This window comes from Acanthochromis polyacanthus, chromosome 18 (genome assembly GCF_021347895.1).
Source record: "Acanthochromis polyacanthus isolate Apoly-LR-REF ecotype Palm Island chromosome 18, KAUST_Apoly_ChrSc, whole genome shotgun sequence".
In the NCBI taxonomy this organism is placed as follows: domain Eukaryota; kingdom Metazoa; phylum Chordata; class Actinopteri; family Pomacentridae; genus Acanthochromis; species Acanthochromis polyacanthus.
Window position 1 is genome coordinate 31,828,749 of NC_067130.1, and position 24,072 is coordinate 31,852,820.

Sequence of the window (24,072 nt, forward strand, 5' to 3'; positions counted from 1 at the left end):
GCGGCCCGTTTCTTCTTTTTAAATCGCAGTTGATTTTCCCTGAGTCATCCTGGTGCAACATCAATGGTGTTAAGTAAATATGTTCTGTATGAGCTACAGCGCTGCTACGACGGCCGATGATTCATTCAGTGTCGATACAAGCCTCAAGTTAGAGTGTGGATTCAAAAATGATCATTTTAAAAGCAAAACAAACTCTACACAGTAACATCTGCAGATTTGGGGTTTTATATCAAGACTATACAAACTTTTAGTGCCTGACAGGTTTTATTACCTGCTTCCATGGACACAATCCGACCAGTATCATGACAATATTGATGTTTAATACCCATAATTTTAATTAACATGAAGGTTGTGAAGGTCACGTTCTTTGGGACCACACAAACTACAAACCCAGAAACAATTCAGACATAATTTGAATAAAAATGGCTGTTTTATGAGGTTTTAGAGAGAAAACAACAAAAGACAAGGAAAATGACCAAAATGACCATAAAGGGACAGAAAACTACCACAAAGTGACAAAACATCTACGAGAAATGTACGACAAAAAAAGAGATGCAAACACCAATTTGAGATCCAACATCACTACAAAAAAATGACAGAACACTTCTAAAATGACACAAAATGACTAAAATGAGACCCAAAACTCCAGCAAACGGACAGAAAATGATCACGAAGTGACAGAAAATGAGGACAAACTAGAAATGTGGAAACAATTCCAACACAATTAGACTCAGGTGTACTGTTTGTACAGGGGAAAGAGATGGAAAGGACCAAACCGAGACACAAAACTATCATTAAATGACAGAAAATTACCTCAATGTCAGAAAAAAAAGGGAAACAACAACAAAGACATTGAAAACGACTCAATTGAGACAGACAAAGATCAAAACGCCAGAAAACGATCAAAATGAGACAAACGGACAGAAAACGGTCACAAAGTGACAAAACACCCTAAGGAAATTTTAAATGACAGCAAAAACGTGGAAAATAACAAAACTGAGACATGAAACAACCAGAAAATGATCAATCTGTGACATAGAATTGTAACATAATGACAGAAATAAGACAAAACATCTTAAGAAATGGATGGAGAATGACCAAAATTGAGACACAGAAAGACAGGAAAATTACAAGAAATGTCTAAAATTAGACCCAAAATTGCAGTAAACGACTGAAAACCACCACAAAATGACTAAACATCTGAAAGAAATGGAAAAATAACAGCAAAGAGACGGAGAATGACCAAAACTGAGACGCAAAATGCCATAAGACGACTAAAATTTAACCCAAAACGGCCACAAAGTGAATAATCATATTACAGAAATGGAAAACTGCAGCAAATATAGACAAACAAATGATGCCAGAAGAATAAAATGCATTTTAAAAGCATAAACACATCTGAATGTCCTTCCTATCATGTCATTTTCTCTTTGATGACAGAAATTTGCAGCTTTTGGGACGTTTTTTTAAAGAACCTTGAAGGATTTTACTATGAAAAGCATAAAATATCAAAGATTTCTGGCAGTATTTGTACACAAATGTGTGTAAAGTGATTATTCTGAAGCAGCTCTTAGTATTTTTTTTAAACCAGGTTCCAGGTGGATCCGTTTCTGTGGAGGACAGGTGAGCAGCAGCCGCCCAGGTGAGACTCTGGAGCCGCTTAATTTGGTATAAACGCAGAAAAACATCGAAAACTCCTCACATTAAAGCAGATAAAGTGACATTTCACGGCTGTGTGTGTTTTTAGGACTTACTTTGTGCAGTTGAACGTTTGAAGGCTCCTCCGGTCGTCGCTCGGCGTCACCGCACCATGTTGTGCTGCTCTTCCGGCTTGTGGAGTCTCTCCGGCGGCCGCTCCCCGCCCTGTTCCCCGCCGCCTCAGACCCGCCGGACCGGTTCGACCCGTCCGGCCTCAAACGCAACAAACACCCGGACGGGGGAGAGGTACGCGTGGCATTCGGGGGCAGACGGAGGTGTCTCGGTCACGTGAGGGAGGCCGCAAGTGAAGGTGAGTAATTGAATTCTTAATTAAACCAGGTGGTGCTTGGAGGCGGATCCTGCTGCTGTCAGACAGCTCAGTGCAGTTTTATTAGTCAAAAAAGAGCAAATTTTTATTAAAATAAACAATATAATAACAATAACGTTATTTATTTCAAATCTTTTATAACAAGGGGCCAAAAAATAAGACAAGTGTTGAAAATAATCCAAAAAAAGACCAAAGAAATGAAGAAAATGGAAGAAAACAGACATAAAAGTCAAAATAGACAGCTTTCCAATAACAAATTCACACAATAAACACCAGCTGATATTAATAAAATAATAAACGCACAAAAAATGAAAGAAAAATGCCAATATGTATTCTAAAAAACAAAGAAAAAAGAGAGTAAAACCATTGAAACAAGGGTAATATGGAGAAGAAACAAAGTAGAGGAGAATAATCTAGACTTTAAAACAAGTCTTTTAGGAAATGCCTTTTAACAAACGACAGTAACTTTATTGAGAACATCATTTAAAAGTATAAAAAGATGAAAACACGTGAATTTAAATTCCACTAGAATACAAATGTTGCTTTTACGCTCATAAATTACTGATAAATTAACTGAAATGGCAAATTAATGTGATAGAATGTGGTTCTTTGGGTATAATAAATGATAACATGAGATGATTAATCTGGTTTTAATCTGATTATTGGTTATGTGCCATAAAAATTAAGCATTTTTAATGTTTTTGACAATATTTCTGACTTTTTAATGATGTGTAAAGAGCATCATGTCTCTAGTAATGAAGGAAAATTGAGAAAAATAGCTTTAGGGTGATCTTTTTTTCTTTTAAACCATTTTAAAACAATTCTAATTAAAACATAATTTAAAATATAAGAATAATAAAACAATTGAATGTTGCTTTTGGACGTAGTTTTTCTATTAAACCCCTGTTTTTATTTTGTTTTTGAATGTATATATGCCTTTACTGTAATGCACATTGGACTGTCACTGTTACATGAAATGTGCAATACAAATAAAATTGCCTTGCCTTAAAAATTGCAATATTACTGATTTAAAAAGTAGCTCATTCTGGTAGAAACATAAATTTATGTTCAAACTGCCTTAAAGAAAGACAAAAATTAAAAAGCCTGATTATGAAAATGAGATTTTCATTATTTTTATTGAATTTTAAAGTGAGTTTGAGACATTATTATTGGATAAAGATCCAGCAGCAGCTCGGCAGCGCCACCATGTGGAGGTTTAAAGCTGAAACTCTCAACCTTGTTACTGTTATGTCTATATTTATGACTTTTTAAGAGTTTGGAAAGAGCGTTTGTGTCTTTCGGACATTTTTTCCTCTTTTGAAGCCTCTAATATAAATTCATTGAAATATCAAAACTAAAACAATAATAATAATAATAATAATTATTATTATTATTATTATTATTTAAAAAGTCTGTGTGTCAAATAATTTCCTATTTTGTAAATATAATTAACACAAAGAAACTTGTTTATTTCCTACGAATAAGAATTTCAGTTTTCTCTCTTCTGCCCGGTGGAGGCAGTAAAAACACCTGGAAGTTGCCGAGATTCTCAGACGAAGAAGAAGACAAGCCCCGCCCTTCCGGCTGAGCATTGACCAATCAGAAGTCCGCTTCCTGGCTCCGCTCACAGTGACTGCAGTGTGTCTCAGAGCCGGACAGCTAGTCAGCTAATTTACTGACAGAAAGCTAAAAACAAAACACTTTACCATTTATTAGGTGGCTCCGTGTCCTGCCCCGAACATCGCCCGGGTGTCCAGCTCACTCTCTCCGCCGCTATCTGCACCATGGTCGGTGTTAAAGTAATCGGGAGCGACCCGGACTTCCAGCCGGAGCTTGCGGCCGCCGGCTCCAGACTCGCCGTGGTGAAGTTCACAATGGCCTCGTAAGCTCGCCGAACCGCACCGCTAGCGGGGCTCCTTCCGACACAGGGCGTAGAAACACCAACAGTTTGTAGTTAAACTGGTTTAAGGAGCTGACATGAGGTGGATGTTAATATTTTTTGGTCGCTTTCACTGCTAGGAGCACCTGGTTAGCATGCTACCGTTAGCATGCGTTAGCTACCTAGCCGTGCTGCTTACAATGACATAGCAGTATTACAGTAACTGGGCTGTTGTGGTGTCGTACGATTTAATTCTGTGTTTTTTCATTGAATCCAGAAGGTGCTATCATCTCTACTCTGTAATTATTTACAGCTAAAGTAATAGAAAGACTGCTAATTTAAAGATAAACAGCAAATCTTAACACTGTGATTGGAAGTTACTTGTTAGGAAGATTTTCATTGTCTGCAGTCTTTTGATTAAATGACAGCAAATTAATATTAGTTTTAAAAGAATAAAATAAACTCGGTTTACTTGTTAGCTCAACAGCAATGTCAATAACCTGTGTATTTTGTATTAATGTGTTGTTTAGAGTAATTAAGCAGTCTTACAATGTAATCTTGAGGTTTTGTTAGCTACAATAGATGTTAATCAAAGCTGTCATTAGTTTAAAGCCTTAGTTTAGCATTTTACACTCAATTGAACTTGGGGTGGGCCGACATCAGTACCAGTTATCAGTAATGTAAACCTGTAAATTTAAAATTATTTCTAGACCATGACAAGTTGTTTTGATCATAAAGTAAAATGCCAGATTGCTCATTGTTCTTTTGTCATTTTGTGTCTATTTTTTGTAATATTTTGTCTTGTTTTTGTTGTTTTTTGTCTGACTTTTGTCATTTCTCTCACGTTTTTGATGTTTTGTTTCTTGTTTTTGTCATTTTTTGTCTTGCTTGTGTTTTTTGTCTTATTTTTATCATCTTGTTTTATTCATCGTTTTGTGTCTTGTAAGTGTGACTAAAAGGAAACACAAAATGACTAGAGCAAGATAAAAAAACGACAAGAAATGAGACAAACGACACAAAACAAAAAAGAGACAAAAAATTTGCAAAGCGACACAAAAGACAAAAATACGAGACCAAAAAATGACAAAAGTGCCAAACAAAGTGACAAAAAATAGACAAACACAAGCGAGACAAAAGGCACAAAATAACTAATAAAGAAAAACAAAATGACAAGACAAAAAGGAAACGCAAAACAACAAAAAATGTGAGACAGTCGACAAAAACAAGACAAAGTATTACAAAAATGAGACACAAAATGGCAAAAGCGAGAAAGAAAACAACAAAAAATAAGAAACAAAACAAAGCAAAACAAAAATTAGGAAGTGCCAAAAATGACAAGTCGGTCAAAAAACAACAAAAACAAGACAAAATATTACAAAAATGAGACACAAAATGACAAAAGAACAATCTAGTATTTTACTTCATGATCCAAACAACTTGTCAGGGTCTAGAAATGATTTTAAATTGATAATTTTACTAGTTTACAATCTGCAGTTCATGTCTTCTCTGGAATTTTTACACTTTGAGGGCCGGATTGGACCCTCTGCAGGACCGCATGTTTGACACCCTTGGTTTAGCTCATTTACTTCACTACGATGTACTAAGAGGTTGTTAATTAACTGTAGAACCGTTTAAATACTACCTGTAAGGCCTTAGTATCTCACTAACAGACTCTCCTGTCTCTTCGTAGGTGTCAGCCCTGCATCAGAATGGCTCCGATCTTCAACACATTGAGTAATAAATACCCACAGGTCGTCTTCCTCGAAGTAGACGTTCATGTCTGTCCGGTGAGTTAGAGATTGGTTTTTTTTTGGTTGTAAAAATCAACCAAATTTTTTTTTTGGTTGTTTTTTTTCTGAATGTTATTAAAGAAAATATCAGAAGTTTTACTGATATATATGTAACCATTTTATATATTTTTAGGATTTTTTGGAAGAATTATACTTTTTTTTTTTAATTTATAAGAATTTTCTTGCCAAATTTAGGGGATTTTTAAAATAAAACTTTCAAGGAATTATTGGAATTTTCTTCCTGAAGGTTTTGCAAATTTTCAGAAATTTGGGGGATTTTTTTACAGAATTTTTTTTTGGGGGGGTGTTAAATAAGAGAAAATTCAAGATATTTTCAGCTTTTGCTTTTATTTTGAAATCCTCTCGAATCCAACAGGAAGTGAGGCGGCTACCGGACAGGATTTTTGCATTAAAGGTCCATTTTTACCGATTGTCTCTCTCCGTTTCCTAGGCGACGTCAGCAGCCAACAACATCACCGCCACACCGACCTTCCAGTTCTTCCGGAACCGGGTCCGAGTGGATCAGTACCAGGGAGCCGACCCCGCAGGTCTGGAGGAGAAGATCAGACAGCACACAGAGAACGACCCGGGAAACAGCGAGGACTCGGACATTCCTAAAGGATACGTAAGTACACAGCAGTACGAGTTCCTGGGCTTGAAGTACACGTTTGTTAGATTTTATCTTCTGGCAAAAACATTTAAAGACAAATAATGTTACAGTTTATGAAATATTCTTCAGCTTTCTGGAACTTCTCATCAGGAAAGATAACTACAGACAGTACTACAAATAATACTACAAATAGTGCTACAGATACAGCATACAATACTAAAGATACTGCAGACAGTGCTACATATATAGTAGACAGTATAAGTTTCGTTGTTATAAATGATTTACGTTGGGTTTTGTGTTTTCCAGATGGACCTGATGCCTTTTGTTAACAAAGCTGGCTGTGAGTGCCTGAATGAGAGCGACGACTGTGGATTTGACAACTGTTTAATCAAAGACTCGTCCTACCTGGAGTCCGACTGCGACGAACAGGTGACACTTCATTCATTACTGCAAAAAAACACGGCAGCCCCTTTTTCAACCGTTAGATTCATGCTTTATGCCTCGTGTTGGTAGTGTTTTCTGTTAACGTTGAGGGAGAGGCGGTATTTTTAAAATCATGGTACATTTCTAGTCACAAGCAGTTTTTATTTATTCCGTTCTGACAGTTTTTTCTTTCGTTGAAACAGAAGTCAGACAAGATTTTCTCCCAAATTACGTAGAAAATTGAGGATTTTATTTCAGTGGGAGGGAGTCACATGCACCACATTGTCAGAACATAAAACATAGTACATATACTGCAGACAGTACTAGATACGGCAGATAGTACTTCAAATAGTGTAGACTGTGCTATACATACTTCAGATACTACATGTAGTACTACAGATACTGCAGGTACTACAGACAGTATTGCACATTCTACAGGCAGTACTACACATACTTCACATGCTGCTGACAGTACTACACATCATACAGGCAGTGCTACACATACTACATAGTACTATACGTACTACGTAGAGTACTACACATCATGCAGATGTTTATTTCTTTTGTTCAAACAAATCAAACATGGTTTTCTCTTTAATTAAGTAGAAGATTGAGGATATTTTTAATAATATGAAGCATAAAGTCAGCAGAACTTCCTGTTTTCTTTAATTTAGTGCATCACGTTTGTTCTATTGTTGTATATTTATTAAAAAAATATCCAAAACTTTCTCATTTTCAACCAAGAAAAGTTCCAGAGGACATTCAGACTCTGATAGAAATGAAGTTTTTCTTCTGCCGCTAACAGTTTTAGTCACGTTTTAGTTTATTGTCATTCTCTGTTTAAATTAATTTGCCTGAATTATTATTTTTTCTTTAAATCTGGTCCAGTTATTGATCACGATCGCCTTCAACCAGCCGGTGAAGCTCTTCTCTATGAAGCTACAGTCCTCAGACTTCGGTGAGTTTTATTCCAATGAATCTGAACGAGACGCAGTAAAAATCTACGGTTTTCTCATCACTACTTCTTTCTTTTTTTTTTTTTTCCGTCAGCTCAAGCCCCGAAGGTGGTGAAAGTGTTCATCAACCTCCCTCGGTCGATGGGTTTCGACGACGCCGAGCGAAGCGAAGCCACTCAGGCTCTGGAGCTGTCAGAGGACGACTACAAAGACGACGGACTGATTCCTCTGCGCTACGTCAAGTTTCAGAACGTACAGAGTGTCACGGTAAACATTTACAAACTCAAACAGCTGATTAATAAACTAGTTTTTAGTGTCTTTTAACGAATATTTAAAAAGGTCAAGAAGAAGATCTGATCCATCAACCTATTTTTACTGTTTATAAGCAAATAAGTTGAAATAAATGAGGTGAAATAATGGAGGATGACAGTTTCAACGGGAGGGAATCACATGCACACATACTGACAGTACTACACACGTGGACAAAATTGTTGGTACCCCTCAGTTAAAGAAGGAAAAACCCACAATTCTCACTGAAATCACTTGAAACTCACAAAAGTAACAATAAATAAAAATTTATTGAAAATTAAATAATCAAAATCAGCCATTACTTTTGAATTGTTGATTAACATAATTATTTAAAAAAACAAACTAATGAAATAGGGCTGGACAAAAATGATGGTACCCATAACTTAATATTTTGTTGCACAACCTTTTGAGGCAATCACTGCAATTAAACGATTTCTGTATTTGTCAATGAGCGTTCTGCAGCTGTCAACAGGTATTTTGGCCCACTCCTCATGAGCAAACAGCTCCAGTTGTCTCAGGTTTGATGGGTGTCTTCTCCAAATGGCATGTTTCAGCTCCTTCCACATATGTTCAATGGGATTCAGATCTGGGCTCATAGAAGGCCACTTTAGAATAGTCCAACGCTTTTCTCTCAGCCATTCTTGGGTGTTTTTGGCTGTGTGTTTTGGATGGTTGTCCTGTTGGAAGACCCATGACCTGCGACTGAGACCAAGCTTTCTGACACTAGGCAGCACATTTCTCTCCAGAATGCCTTGATAGTCTTCAGATTTCATCGTACCTTGCACACTTTCAAGACACCCTGTGCCAGATGCAGCAAAGCAGCCCCAAAACATTACTGAGCCTCCTCCATGTTTCACCGTAGGGACAGTGTTCTTTTCTTCGTATGCTTGGTTTTTGAGTCTACGAACATAGAGTTGATGTGCCTTACCAAAAAGCTCCAGTTTGGTCTCATCTGTCCAAAGGACATTCTCCCAGAAGCTTTGTGGCTTGTCAACATGCATTTTTTGCAAATTCCAGTCTGGCTTTTTTATGAGTTTTTTTCAGCAGTGGTGTCCTCCTTGGTCGTCTCCCATGAAGTCCACTTTGGCTCAAACAACGACGAATGGTGCGATCTGACACTGATGTACCTTGGCCTTGGAGTTCACCTTTAATTTCTTTGGAGGTTGCTCTGGGCTCTTTGGATACAATTCCAATGATCCGTCTCTTCAATTTGTCATCAATTTTCCTCTTGCGGCCACGTCCAGGGAGGTTGGCTACTGTCCCGTGGGTCTTGAACTTCTGAATAATATGAGCCACTGTTGTCACAGGAACTTCAAGCTGTTTAGAGATGGTCTTATAGCCTTTACCTTTAAGATGTTTGTCTATCATTTTTTTTCGGATGTCCTGGGACAATTCTCTCCTTCGCTTTCTGTTGTCCATGTTCAGTGTGGTACACACCTTTTCACCAAACAGCAGGGTGACTACTTGTCTCCCTTTAAATAGGCAGACTGACTGATTATGAGTTTGGAAACACCTGTGATGTCAATTAAATGACACACCTGAGTTAATCATGTCACTCTGGTCAAATAGTTTTCAATCTTTTATAGAGGTACCATCATTTTTGTCCAGGCCTGTTTCATTAGTTTGTTTTTTAAATAATTATGTTAATCAACAATTCAAAAGTAATGGCTGTTTTTGATTATTTAATTTTCAATAAATTTTTATTTATTGTTACTTTTGTGAGTTTCAAGTGATTTCAGTGAGAATTGTGGGTTTTTCCTTCTTTAACTGAGGGGTACCAACAATTTTGTCCACGTGTGTACATAGAGTACTATACATACTACAGATGGTACTACACATACTGCAGACAGCACAAAAGATACTGCAGATACTGTAGACCAGGGGTCGGCAATTGGATGTGGCTTCAGGCCAAAATTTGTGTAAACAATTGAACAGCGGGCCAACCTGAGGGGGGGTGCGCTCCGATGCTGCAAGCGGGAGGGGGGGGGCGATACCGCGAGCAGCGGAGCTTCTACAGCTGATCGCCGCTGCTTGGGACACACGTCTCAATTCTGATCACAGATGTATTAAAAATGACTCCCGAGACACACACACGTTTTGCACACACTGTTGCTCAGTGAAATCATGCTGGTACAACCGTGTCCGACCAGTAGCGCGAACGCGGAAATGCCCGGCAGCAGCCGACCACGAGAGTTTGGTGTTGCGGTGACGGACTGGCTTGGCTCCGTGCCAGTGGAAACGCAAACTGGTTTTTAGAATGAACCAACTAAGCTCTGAACTAGCACTACCTCCTGGAGCCAGTGGGTGGAAACACAGTATATGGGTGCGATCGATTCTTCATTTTTAATAATTTCAAACATTGAAAAAAGAAAATCAAATTTTCAAAATCATCTGGCGGGCCAGATATTATTCCTGACGGGCCAGTTTTGGCCCGCGGGCCGCCAATTGCTGACCACTGCTGTAGACAATACTACAGGGACTACAGACAGTACTGTACATACTGCAGATGGTACTACACATACTGCATAGAGTACTACACATACTGCATAGAGTACTACACATACTACAGACACTACTACACATACTGTAGATTGTGCAAACAGTACTACACATACTACAAACAGTACTACAGATACTGCAGACAGTGCTGAGGATACTTCTGATTGGACATACGGTACCACAGACACTGTACTACACTTACTACAGACAGTACAGCACGTACTGCAGACAGTGTTACAGATACTGCATAAACCACTAAAAAAATCTAGAGATACTACAGACAACACTAAAATACTACTACTACTGCAGACAGTATCTAAGCTAAATATACAGACAACTTTGTCAGTACTACACATACTGATGAACAATACAACAAGTACTGCATAGAGTACTACAGATAGTGGAGTTACAACATGAGGAAACGTGACTTTATTCTCTGCTAATGACTCCATGACTGAACTAAACCTTTTTCTAAGAGCTGCTTCTTTGCTGCTAATGTTTAAAATCTTGCATAGTGTACTTTTAGGAAGCTTTGAAGGGCTGTAGTAGATTTATTTTGAGGTACACCTCTGAGTACACACAACTCAGTGACCCAACAGAGGAGGTTGAAGACGTCGTAGCTCAACGTTTGTACCAACTTTTTGGGTGCAGAACCAGCCAGAAGAGATGTTTTGTCGCTGGTTTACTTTGATTTTGTTGTTTTTTTTCTTGCCACCAGTTGTTCATTAAATCGAACCAGGGAGACGAGGAGACGACAAAAATCAACTACCTGACGTTCATCGGGACTCCAGTCCAGGCCACCAACATGAACGACTTCAAGAGGGTACGAAGCTGCAGCACGGAAACCTGTCTTCATTTCCAGTTTGGCTCCGTTTAATTCACGGATGATGCTTTGATTTTGTTGCTGCAGGTTGTAGGAAAGAAAGGAGAGAGCCACTGAGCTGGAGAAGAAGAGGAGGAGAGGAGGAGGAGGAGGAGGAGGAGGAGGAGGAGGAGGAGGAGGAGGAGGAGGAGGAGGAGGAGGAGGAGGAGGAGGAGGAGGAGGAGGAGGAGGAGGAGGAGGAGGAGGAGGAGGAGGAGGAGGAGGAGGAGGAGGAGGAGGAGGAGGAGGAGGAGGAGGAGGAGGAGGAGGAGGAGGAGGAGGAGGAGGAGGAGGAGGAGGAGGAGGAGGAGGAGGAGGAGGAGGAGGAGGAGGAGGAGGAGGAGGAGGAGGAGGAGGAGGAGGAGGAGGAGGAGGAGGAGGAGGAGGAGGAGGAGGAGGAGGAGGAGGAGGAGGCACAAACATCCAAGGACTCTGCCAAAGCTGCCACTCGATGCTGTCAGACTAAAACACTTCACGGCCTCCTCAAGCTCCGGATGGGTTCTGTGGAGTCGATGAATCGTTTGTATTGTAATTCTGATGAATCCCTGTAAATAAAATGCGATCCTTTTTCAAAGGCATGTGCGTCACGTCTGCTTTTTTCTGATTTCTTGTGTAAATATACGTTCAAAAACGTGTAAGTATCGTGGAAAAACAAGCAACGCAACAAGAAGTCAAGGTGATTTTTACCACATTTGAAGTGATGAATCTCTTTAAATGCAGCAGCATGAACATACAACAAAAAGAGTTAAATGTTTGAGTATCAAACACCTCACTATAGATGGACAGATCTCCTTTAGTCCAATGAGACAACATGAATCCATTTATATTGTCCAGATGTTTCATAAAAAACAGTTTCACAGACGAGGAACAACTGAAACACTCCAGGATGAGTCATTTCTCTGGACTTCAGTCACATGTTGTTTTGCAGAAAACTCCTTCTCTTTTCTTTTCTCAGCAGCTGAAGCTCCGTCAGTCTAGTTTCCTGTTTTCTGCCACATCACCGTTTACAGGAGACATTCTGTTGAGGTTTTCACTGTGGATCAAAGAACTGAAAAGAGGATTAAATTTTTGTTTTTTTTATCTGAAACAAACCATTTGAGGTGTAATGGCGCAGCGAGGAGTTCAGCTGGACCAGGAGAAACTGGGCTGTTCGATCTGTTTGGATCTACTGAAGGATCCAGTGACTATTCCCTGTGGACACAGCTACTGTATGAACTGTATTAGAAGCTACTGGGATGGACAGTATCTGGGGCAAACCTACAGCTGTCCTCAGTGCAGGCAGACGTTCAGACCGAGGCCTGACCTGAAGAAAAACACCGTGATGGCAGATTTAGTGGAAGAAGTGAAGAAGACCAGACTTGAATTTGCTCCTGCTGATCTCTGCTATGCTGGACCTGGAGATGTGTCCTGTGATTTCTGCACTGGGAGAAAACTGAAAGCTTTCAAGTCCTGTCTGCAGTGTCTGGTCTCTTACTGTGACCAACACCTCCAGCCTCACTATCAATCTCCTGCTTTTGACAAACACAAACTGGTGGACCCGTCCAAGAAGCTTCAGGAGAACATCTGCTCTGCTCACAACGAGGTGATGAAGATTTTCTGCCGCACTGATCAGCAGTGTATCTGTTATCTGTGCTCCTTGGATGAACATAGAGGTCATGATACAGTTTCAGCTGAAACCGAAAGGGCCAAGAGGCAGAACGAACTCAGACTCAACCAAAAAAAGATCCAGCAGAGAATCGCAGAAAAAGAAGAATGCATGAGGATGCTTCAGCAGGAGGTGGAGACCATCAACGACTCTGCTGATGAGGCTTCAAGAGACAGCGAGATGTTGTTGAAAGATCTCATCAGTCTGGTGGAGAAAAGAATCTCTGAGGTGAAGCAACAGATCAGATCCAAGCAGAAAATCGAAATCCGTCGAGTTAAAGAGCTCCAGGAGACGCTGCAGCAGGAGATGGACGAGCTGAGGAGGAAACATTCTGAGCTGGAGCTGCTTTCAAACACAGAGGATCACGCAGAGTTTCTACATGTTCCTCAGTCACACATGAGCAACTGGAAGGACTCGCCCAGCTCGTATTTTCCTCCTTCGTGCTGCTTCGACGACACCGTGGCGGCTGTGACGAAGACCAGAGATAAACTGTGGAACATCCTCAGCGAGGAGTTGACCGACATCTCACCGACAGAAGTGGATGCTTTACTCTCAAAACCAGAACCGAAGACCAGAGCTGAATTCTTGCAGTACTCCTGTGAAGTCACGCTGGATCCAAACACAGCAAACGTGTTGTTGATTTTATCCGACGAGGACAGAAAAGCAGAAATAAAGGAAACTTCATTCTTTACAATAGTGCAGGTGGCGGTAGAGATGTACGGTACTCCAGAAACATCAACGTTCACCGACAAGATTCAGGTGCTGAGTAAAGAGAGTCTGACCGGGCGGTGTTACTGGGAGGTGGAGTGGACCGGACCAGAAGTTTCAGTAGCAGTCGCTTACAAGGACATTAGAAGAAAGCGAGAAGAAAGTGAGTTTGGTTACAATGACAAGTCCTGGGCTTTACAGTGTGTAAACAAAGGCTACACATTCCTACATGACAAGAAAAGACCTCCATCTCACTCTGTCAGCCCAGGATCGGAGTCTATCTGGATCACAGTGCAGGTATTCTGTCCTTCTACAGAGTCTCTGACACCATGACTTTGATCCACAGAGTCCAGACCACATTCACTCAGCCTCTCTATGCTGGACTTCAGCTTGCATTGAGATCTACAGCTGAGTTGTGTCGGTTGTCTGGAAAATGACCAACCTGAGACACAAAACAACCATAAAATAACAAAAAAATTACCAAAATGAGACATAAAATGACCAAAATTAGACACAAAACAACCGCAAATTAGCAAAACATCATAAAGAAATGGAAAACAGCAACAAAGAGATGCAAAATGATCAAAATGAAACACAAAACAACCATAAAATGACAGAAATTGACCAAAATAAGATACAATGTTACCACAAAACGTCAGAAAATGACCAAAGTCAAACATAAAACAACAAGAATATGACAGAAAGCAACCAAAATAAAGCACAAAAAGACAACAAAACCACCACAAAGTGAAAGAAAATTACCAAAAATAGACACAAAGTGACCACAATGTGACAAAAAACATGTTTAAAATGGAAAACAACAATAAAGATGTAGAAAGGACCGATCTGAGTAATAAAACAACCATAAAACAATTGATTATTTTGTGTATTAGGTGAAATGTTACTGAAAAAATGAATGTTTACTGACTGATTCTTGTGAAATCTTGTGATAATCTTATTGTAATCTTATTATAATCTTAACCCTCGTGTTGCCCTGCGGGTCAAATTGACCTGTTTCAAAGTTTCAAAATGTAGAGGAAAAAAACAACTATTTTCACAGTGAAACTTCTGACGTCCACATTTTCAACATTTTTTGGGAGGTTTTTGAAAGTTTTTGGTGGAAAAAGAAAGACATCTTTAAAAAAAAAAACTGTTTCTTTAAGAAAGCAGCGAATTTTGTTGGATATTGGTTGATTTATTTGTGAAAGTTCTTAAAGAAAATATTAAAAATTTTACTGATATATACGTGTGTAATCATATTACATTTTAAGGATTTTTTTTGGAAGATTTTTATTCATTTTTTGAAAATATTTACAAGAATTTTCTTGCAAAATTTGGAATTTCCTTTCATTGTCTGAAAAATAGGGAATTTTTTACATTTGTTTTTTCAACAAGGAAACTATATTATTGGAGTCCGTAAATGAAGACAACAGGAGGGTTAAAAAAAAAAAAGAAGACTTAAACTAATCAGTGTGACTGAGGTCAAATATTAAGAATGTAAAAATGTTTTTGTTTAACTTTGTGCAGCCTCATGTGTATATTTCATTATTTATGTGATTGTTTCAGATTTATTTGGGTTTATTGTTTGTTTTTCATCCTTCCACACGCATGCACGTGATTTATTGTACATATATAATTAAAATACACTCATTCTAAGGTTCTATATGACTCCTAATTGTGTTCTATCCAGCATTTCTTTCATTTATTTGTATTTATTTGATGATTTGTAAATTACTGACAGTTCTACTATTCATTAAAACACACTCAGTATCTTTGTACTGAACCAGCTAATCTTTCTAAAGTAATTTACAGGCTGACACAGTTATGCATTCATTTATTTAGTGATTAGATCAGTTTCCTGCTGCCAACAATATCAGATTTAAGCTGCAAAACTGAACATTTTATTAACTTTAAAGCAACTTATACAAGCGGTTCACACTAGAATATTATCATGGATGTAATACTGATGAAGCCGGCAATTTCATCCAAGCCGGCAATTTCACTGTTTTTAAGATATGATAAAACTTTATTAATCCAGAAGGAAATTTTTGTGCACAATTTTGATTAGAGAGAAAAAAATAAGACACAAAAGAAGAAAAGCAGTGCCTCTAAAGCAGTTTGTTGTTTTTAAATAAATGTAAATTTGTGCTCATTAACAGGAAATCGCAGTATTATTTTAAATTGTTCTCCAGGGGGCGACTCAGAGTCAGTCTGCGGCACACGTCATCACTCTGCTGTGAAGTCAAAGATCGTGTATTAAAATGAGGACTCATTCAGACTCAGATCAAAGTCAGTCTAAATATTCATGTGAGAATAAAACACAACGGGATTAATAGTGAGTTTTATTGGCGCTAGTTTGTTTGTCTTTAAGTTTATAGATCTGCAGATTCACTTTGAAATAAATGAAATGTATTTCCCATCATGCTTTTTTTGTTCTTATAATGACTAGAGCAATTGCAGCCGAATTCACATGTAAAAAATATTAATATAAAAAGAAAAAAATGCTACAGAATACTTAAAAACAAATAAATAAATACAGAAATTAAATTCATTGATATAGGCTTGGCCTTTTTTGTTTTATTTTTTTGCTTACTGCTGTCAAATAAATGATTCTTTAAAAATTACAATTACACTTTTTTTTCTTAGTTAAGCAGATTTTATTATTTTCTGTTTATGTTTATATTTTTAGTTCAGATTTTTCAATCTATGTTTATGTTTTAGGACACAATTTTCATTATTTTACTTCTTTTGATTATTTATAGGATATATTTTTCTACTTAAGTTTATATTTTTACGACATATCTTGTATTTTTCTGCTTATTTTTGACATTTTAGGGCATATTTTTCTGTCTATATTTTGGTTCATATTTCTAAACTTATGTTGATATTTTATGACATATTTTGTATTTTTCTACTTATGTTTATAATTTTAGATCAGATTTTTGTACTTGTGTTTATATTTTAGGATATTTTTCTACTTAAGTTAATATTTCTAATTCATATTTTTCTACTCATGTTAAGACGTATTTTTCTACTTATGTTTATATTTTTTCATATTTTGTACTTATGTTTATACTTTTTGATCATATGTTTGCCAATATATTTTGCACTGTTTATATATTTGCAGTTCTAACATAAGCAGCAATCAATAAAGTATTTCTGTTTCTGATTGTGAAAAGCGAAAAGCAAACTCGCCTTTAACAAACGATCTCTGCGGCTTCCGTTGTCGCCGGCGCTGCTGGATGACGTCGGCAGCGTGCGACGGGACAGGCTCCGGAGCTGGCAGCGGCGGATGGTGGACGGAGATGGTGGAGTCCACGGAGCAGAGCGGCGGGTTCGCCGGGTGTCCGGGGACGGGGAGGGGGAGGTGTTGGTGGCGGCTCGCCGTGCTCCTGTTGTCGGCGTCGTCCCTGCCGGCGGTCACGGCGCTGGTGGAGGGTCTGTACTGCGGCACGGAGGTGTGCTACGACGTGCTCGGCGTCACCCGGGAGGCCCCCAAAGCGGAGATAGCCCGGGCTTACCGACAGCTGGCCCGCCGGTACCACCCGGACCGGTTCCGGCCCGGGGAGCCCGGCTCGGAGGGAGAGACCCAGGAGACCGCGCACAAGAAGTTCCTGCTCATCGCGACCGCCTACGAGACGCTTAAGGTGGGTTCAGGTGTCCGTCAGAGACTCGGTTAAGTTTTCCTCCTCAGTGTGTCCGATTGTCTTCTTAAAACTCCTTTAAATTTTCTATAAAACTACTCAAATGTTGCTTTATAGACTCAGAAAGCATTAAATACTGCAGTACTTACTATTTATGTTTATATTTTAGATCAAATTTTTGTGTCTATATTTTCAGGACATATTTTTCTACTTTTCTTTATATTTTAGGTCTTATTTGGGATGTTCTTGACAAGACTTTGTCCAACTCTCCCATCATCAGTATAAGATCTTGGTAGAGAGTCAATACAACTCTGGACAGAAATAAATGCTGTGGCACTGCAGACGCTTATTGAAACGATGCCACAGCGAATGAGTGTCCTTGTTTTAAAGGCGGTCCAATGAAATATTAGAGTATACGACTGCTTTTTTGGGACAAGCAAGTATAGCTACGTCTCTTTTATGTTTATTTTTCTTCTCTGTAGTCGTAGTTATTTTGGTTTTATGGATTCCCAAATAGTCCAGCAACGCCTCAGGTCTTTATTGCTTTATTGCAGGGCTTTGTAAAGGAAAGTAAAAACAGCAGTAATATCTTTTTTGTGTGTTTGTGCAGGATGAGGACACACGCCGGGACTACGACTACATGCTGGACCATCCTGAGGAGTACTACCAGCACTACTACGCCTACTACCGCCGACAGCTCACCCCCAAAGTGGATGTCAGGGTCGTCATCCTGGTCACCATCTGTGCCATCTCCATCTTCCAGGTACGGATGCAGCTGCAGAACCAAGACGCTCTTTTAAAATGCCCCAACAAATGCAAGAAAGTCTCACAAGTCCCCAGAATGTGTCATTTATTAGCTGAAATGCTACAAAGATGGTTAATTTTCACTGTTTTCTGTGTTTCTGTTGGTTTTAAATGTTCTGTCTTAGTGTTTTTACCTTCATATCCAACTTCCTAATGTGTTTGAGCTCTGTCGATAGAAAGCATGACCAAGCTAAAGCTCATCCAAAGTCTTTCAGTGATGAATTATGAAGGTGTGCTGTGTTCAGAAGTTGTACCTCAGAACTGGTACATGAACATAGCACAGGATATCTGGAGAACTTAAAACTTTCTGCTGTGTTTGAGCTCCATCGATGGAAAACATGCACAAATCAAAGCTCCTCCAAAATCCAGCCACTTTAATTTCAGCTCTTTTAATGATGAATAATAAAGGAGTTCTCCGTTCATACACCATGTTTGGCAAACCTCCAGAATAGTGTATGAACCTAGCACAGGATTTCTGGAGAACTTAGAACTTCCTACTGTGTTTGGACTCCGCCAGTGGAAGGCATGAGCAAATCAGAGCTCCTCAAAAGATTTCCTCCAAACTGCTTCAGTTACAAATCTTTGAGCAAAAATTATAAATGTTTGGATGATGGAGAGTCTCCTCGTACAGTGGCACACATTTGCTTTAAACAACACACGTTTTCCTGGCACAAGTGCAGTGAAAATTGGACTCAGAAAGCATGACTTAGTGTGATTGTATTCGGTTTGTTATTGTCAATAAACCCAATGAAAATACCCAAACCGGCAGTGTTTCCTGCCATGTATCTTACTTCCTGTTAACACTCACCCATTTCCCCTCCAGTATTACAGCTGGCACAGCAGCTACAACGAGGCCATCAACTACCTGGTGACGGTCCCCAAATATCGAATCCAGGCCACGGAGATCGCCAAGCAGCAGGGCCTCCTCAACCGGACCAAGGAGAAGGGCAAGAACCGGCGGTCCAAAGAGGAGATCCGGGAGCAGGAGGAGGAGGTGATCCGAGACATCATCAAGAACAAGATCGACATCAAAGGAGGCTACCAGAAGCCCAACCTGTCGGACATCCTGCTGTGTCAGATCGTGCTGTTTCCTTATTATCTGACCAACTACGTGGCCTGGTACGTCTCCTGGGTTTACCGATTCACCATCTGCAGGGAGGACTACGGCGACCAGGAGAAGCTCTACATCATCAGGTCGGTTCTCGTAGATGTGACCGTCCGAATGAATGACACTTTTACGTGTTTCTCACCTCTGCGTTTTTGATTCCCAGGAGGTACATGAAGATGTCTCAGTCTCAGTTTGACAGTCTGGAGGAAAACACCAAACAGACCTTCCTGGAAAAACAGCTCTGGATCAAAGAAAACTATGAGGTTTGTTGTGTTTAGTTGAATCTCTTCACACGTCTGCACTTTCAATACTGTCTGAACCAAACCTTGGGTTCTTCTTTTCTATAAATTAATTCAAGTCTTAGTGGTATTTATTAAGTTTATCTTCCTTCCTTCTTCCATTCGTTACCTCTGAATGATCCAGACTTTATATGTGCTGCAGCAGCTTGTATTTATCAATGTGTTGACTGGAAAAGTTTGCTAACTCATCTGTAAGTGTTGCCCTGACTCTTTCCTGTTGAGTTTCTCCTTCTAGTATCATGATGCAGCATCTTTTTATACATGTGGTTCCCTCTTTATCTTGCACATGAGGGCTGAAGGCTTCATTTTGTATCTTAGGGATCGATCAATAAGGGATTTATACAGACAATACCTGTTATTAGTACTTAACAAAGACGGCTGACCGATATTTGGAACTGATGCACATTATATGTTTTGGGATAATCTTTGGCGGTCTCCTAACTTGGTCGTTAGCGTAGCCTTCGCCACTGTGAAAATAGCGAATTTCCTTATTTGTGGCGACAGCTTGAGTTTCTTTCTTTAGGACTTGCAGGTTGTGTCTTTGCAAGAGTGGTGTGTCTACCACTTAGAACAGATTCCTGCAGTTAATTTCAACTTTAGAAAATGTTACAGCGCTCCAGGTGGTGTTAGTCACAGCAGACCTCTTAGTAGTAGCCTTATCCTAGCACCGTCAAGTGAATTATTCAGGCATTTTCAGTGTAACTGGGAAACTTTATGTGATTGTGGTAAGATTGTAGTGTTTATTCCAACCAACTTAAAGAACATCCGATACCCCACCTTCAAAACGAAGCTATGCTAACTCTCTGGAGCTGCTTCACTCTGTAAATGTGCTCGTCTGTCTCTCTGCGTAAACAATACCGATGATCGGCTCCAAACATATTTGAGATGGAAGCCGGTTCTGCAGAAGAATGATGATATTGAAAGCTCCACCCTGCAAACTGACAGGATTGGTTCTTTAGGTTCTTTGTTGTGCGAAATCTTTGGCGTCTAAATCTGTGGTTTCAAGATATCAAGACACTGCAGTTTTAAGGTGGAAATACTGGTGTTGGTCGCTTATTACTCTGCCAAGGAATGTGGCAGAGTTATGTGATGATCTGTGTACGTTTGTCTGTCCGTCTGTCTGTCTTGGATGAAGTTTTCCAGCTCTACTTTCGAGCATATTTAAAGTTTGAATTCCACCAGAGGGAGGTGTTTAAACATCTGATGTTTGCATTCCAGGTGTACAGAAAAGACCAAGAGGAGGAGATGAAGGTGAAGATGGCGACCGACCCGAGGATGAAGAGGTACCGGCGCTGGATGAAGAACGAGGGACCGGGCCGGCTGACGTTCATCGACGACTGACGGTGCCGAGATCCGTCCACAACGTTCACACCTGCCTCAGTGCCGAGACACACGGACGCCAAACGCCGCTCCGTGTGGAGAAATGCCTGTACAGAAAGATTACCTATGCCTGTTTATATAGTGAGAGATATTTTCATAGCGACCAGGCACCAGTGGAATGAACTGCGAGCCAAGGCTTCAGGTTTTTCAGTCGTATTTTTTTAGCTTTTTTTTCCCCCTCGATCCACGTCCACATCGCTCTAAAATGAAGTTTAATGAAGATTCTGTCATTTTCTTCAGCTGGTTTTTTCTTTATTTCCTGCAGATTGATCAGTAAATTTGGTGCCTATGTTCTTGCGAGATGGTTTTTGGTTGGAAGAGTAACCGGACGGCTACCGGTTTGATTTGTGCCGTGGCCCAAAGTGTCCTTGGGCGAGGCAGCGACAAGCCATCAGAAAAACAGCCAACTGAGAAGCTGGTCTGTTCATGGAAGATGGTGTAAACAGGTTCTGTCCTCCGGGACGTCGTCGAAGCTTTTTCTATCAGAAAAACAAGAGACAAAAGCATTTCTGACGCTTGCATCAATCAAACAGTGTTATTGTGTAAATGGAAGCCAAAGTCATCTGTAAATTCATCACCCCAGGACTCTAATCGTGGTTTCTGCTGCGTCTCTTCAGAAGTTCAGGAGGCTGCTTTACTGTTTATTGCTTTTTAAACAACTCGGTTCATGTTATTTATTGTTTGACATTTCATTTGTCTTTTTGGTGTTGAGGCGGCATTAAAGTCAAACTGATTCAACAGTCGGTCGTGTGGAGTCTTTATCTGTCCGTCACACTGAGGCCTCGAGAAGAAAACCAGAGAAGTGTGAAAAGATTGAAGGATTTATAACATTTTAACAGATGAACCGCACTAATTTCAATATTTTACGCTAAGACCCTACAGCATTTTTAATCTAAATTCACCAAACTGCTTTAGTGATCATGGTTAAGGTCCTACAGTGTTTTCTATTATGTTAAATAATTATGGTTAAGATGCTGCACCAGACTAATTTGAATATTAAGGCAAAGAACCCACACATATATAAAATTTTAATTATACAGTTTCAGCTTTTGAATATACCTTACTTTATCATTTATATTTTTTGAATTTTTTTAGTGTATATGTTTAAGACTTTGCAGTATTTTATATATTATAAAATTATCTGAAAATGTTCTTTAAGATTAAGACCCTACTGTAGTATTTATTGTATGAATTTACTCGACTAATTAAATCATTAAGAGTATGAGCTTACAATATTTTTAAAAAATAATAATTTAATTATGATTGTTAAAGTCCTAAAGGTTTTTTTTTTAATGTATGCATCTAAATTTTAGCATTATTGTTTGGATCCTACATTATTTATTGTATAAATTTTCCTGATTATTTCTTATAGTTAAGATCATAGATTTTATTTTCTAATTAATGTTGCTTATTTATATACTAAAGTTAAGACGCTTTGATATTTATTTAATATAAATTTACCAAATTAATTTACATATTAAGGGCAAAACCCTTCATTATTATACATAAAATAAATTTAATTGTTATAATTAAAATCATAAATATTTATTTTAGAAATTTATGACTGTTCTAAATATTAAGGTTAAACCCCAACTTTTAAAAAATGTTTAACTTTACCCAACTGATTTATATTTGAAATCTAAAAGTTGTTTTTAGTTTATAAATGTATCTCATTGAATTATTACAATTAGGACTCGATAAAAAAATATTTATTGTATACATTTACCTGACTAATTTAAATTTTAGGATAAATTCAGATGTGTTCCTGCATTAAGACGATTTTCAAAACTCTTAAGTATATATTTTTTTTAGCAGCAACTTACTACAAAAAACTACAAGCTCAACTGGTTTGATTACAGTAGCTTAGACTGAGCAAACACTAATTCATCACTAAAATGAAAGACACACTGGGTTTTTATGACATCAGAACCCTAAAGGATGACATGCAGTGAAAGTCTGGTTATGAGTAACGTGGCTTCTAGTGAAACATTTTCCACCGACTCATCCTAAAAAAGGAACATCAGCAAACGGTGATGCAAGAATCTTTAGCCGTTACTGGCCCTGAAAAACGCCTCAGCGGCTTTAAAGCTTCAAGTTCATGCAAGACATGAATTTGCAGTTGTTTTCCACAAACGTTTGTGGGTTATCTTTCAACCAACGGCAAGTTCATCCACATTTTTGGTAACTTATTAATCTTATCCAGTAGCTTCAGAAAGTATTTGGACCTTCTGGATCTTTGCACCGTTTGTGTTGGAGATTTATTTTTTTTAAATAGATCTTTCTTTTGCTGTACCAATGTAACTGGGACAATTTTTTTTATCACATTTACATTTGTACAGCAAAAGAAACATGATTACTATGTGAAGAATCGCTCATCTGAACACATCTTTACTGTCATCATCAGGTGTGATCACATTCACATGCTCATATAAAGCCACAGTCATAGCGCCCCCTAGTGGATGGAAGGAAATACTCTGAAACCTGTACGTGCTCAGATCTGCTTGAAACTTTACATGAGTGATCAGAGACCAATCCTGATCACATCCATAGGCCAAAATACACGTTCGGTTGCAGCGCCACCTGCTGGATGGACAGGAAAAGCTCTAAAACTAGCCTCTACATGCTCCAATCTGCTTGAAACTTTACATGTGTGATCAACATCCAACCCTAATCTACGGTGGCTGACACACACAACACGCTGCAAACCACAAAAGCGCTGCAAACACAGAAATGATCCAACAACCATGATCCAAAACCAAAAACTCACAAAGGCATGAAACACATCCAAGAAAAAAAATGCTGCAAGAGAAACATGCTGCAATCACAGAAACAACGCAGAAGCAAAGACTTGCAAAATCACAAAACAGATGCAAATGAAAAATGCTGCAAATATATAAAAACACACACAAACCCCCAGAACAACCGCAAGAGAAAAACGCTGGAAATTCAATCCACAACGGAAGTGCACCAGACACGAAGGAGAAGAAGAAGAAAGTGTCTGATATTTTTTAGTGTGAAAAGGTACGTTTTCATTTAGTTGTAGCATCATGTTTTACTTGGCTGGCATCTTTTATACAATATTATTTTTATACAATATTATTGAAGAGCAGCGCACTTCCGTTGTGGATTG

General features: G+C 38.9%; 4 protein-coding genes across 4 annotated transcripts in view; 3 read left to right on the forward strand and 1 right to left on the reverse strand.

Annotated features, from left to right (window-relative positions):
* atp8b1 (ATPase phospholipid transporting 8B1) overlaps positions 1–2,460 on the reverse strand; it is a 50,079-nt gene extending 47,619 nt beyond the window's left edge. The window contains exon 1 of the mRNA XM_051938874.1: positions 1,755–2,460. The gene's annotated coding sequence lies outside the window, so the exon portion shown is untranslated. The remainder of the gene's footprint in view (positions 1–1,754) is intronic.
* A 1,161-nt stretch (positions 2,461–3,621) lies between these two features.
* Positions 3,622–24,072, forward strand: part of txnl1 (thioredoxin-like 1) — a 76,594-nt gene continuing 56,143 nt past the window's right edge. The window contains exons 1-8 of the mRNA XM_051938873.1: positions 3,622–3,908; positions 5,596–5,692; positions 6,147–6,320; positions 6,612–6,734; positions 7,617–7,686; positions 7,779–7,951; positions 11,211–11,315; positions 11,403–11,452. Of these exons, the coding sequence (XP_051794833.1) occupies positions 3,811–3,908; positions 5,596–5,692; positions 6,147–6,320; positions 6,612–6,734; positions 7,617–7,686; positions 7,779–7,951; positions 11,211–11,315; positions 11,403–11,432 (870 nt within the window). The 5' untranslated portion in view covers positions 3,622–3,810 and the 3' untranslated portion in view covers positions 11,433–11,452. The remainder of the gene's footprint in view (positions 3,909–5,595; positions 5,693–6,146; positions 6,321–6,611; positions 6,735–7,616; positions 7,687–7,778; positions 7,952–11,210; positions 11,316–11,402; positions 11,453–24,072) is intronic.
* LOC127530930 (tripartite motif-containing protein 16-like) lies at positions 11,711–15,355 on the forward strand. The gene is given in 2 exon segments (XM_051938867.1): positions 11,711–13,945; positions 13,948–15,355. Coding segments are annotated over 2 exon segments (1,683 nt in total). The 5' UTR covers positions 11,711–12,459; the 3' UTR covers positions 14,145–15,355.
* dnajc25 (DnaJ (Hsp40) homolog, subfamily C, member 25) lies at positions 16,936–21,682 on the forward strand. The gene is made up of 5 exons (XM_022218570.2): positions 16,936–17,354; positions 17,962–18,114; positions 18,979–19,349; positions 19,427–19,526; positions 20,781–21,682. Exons 1-5 carry the CDS (start codon positions 16,950–16,952, stop codon positions 20,901–20,903), a joined length of 1,152 nt encoding a protein of 383 aa, XP_022074262.2. The 5' UTR covers positions 16,936–16,949; the 3' UTR covers positions 20,904–21,682.

Excerpts from the sequence above, each read along its gene's own strand:
- dnajc25 (XM_022218570.2), top strand. The coding sequence starts at position 16,950 with ATGACGTCGGCAGCGTGCGACGGGACAGGCTCCGGAGCTGGCAGCGGC. Across the intron at positions 19,350-19,426 it reads GAGAAGCTCTACATCATCAG|GAGGTACATGAAGATGTCTC; the intron begins GTCGGTTCTCGT and ends TTTGATTCCCAG. Across the intron at positions 19,527-20,780 it reads GGATCAAAGAAAACTATGAG|GTGTACAGAAAAGACCAAGA; the intron begins GTTTGTTGTGTT and ends TTTGCATTCCAG.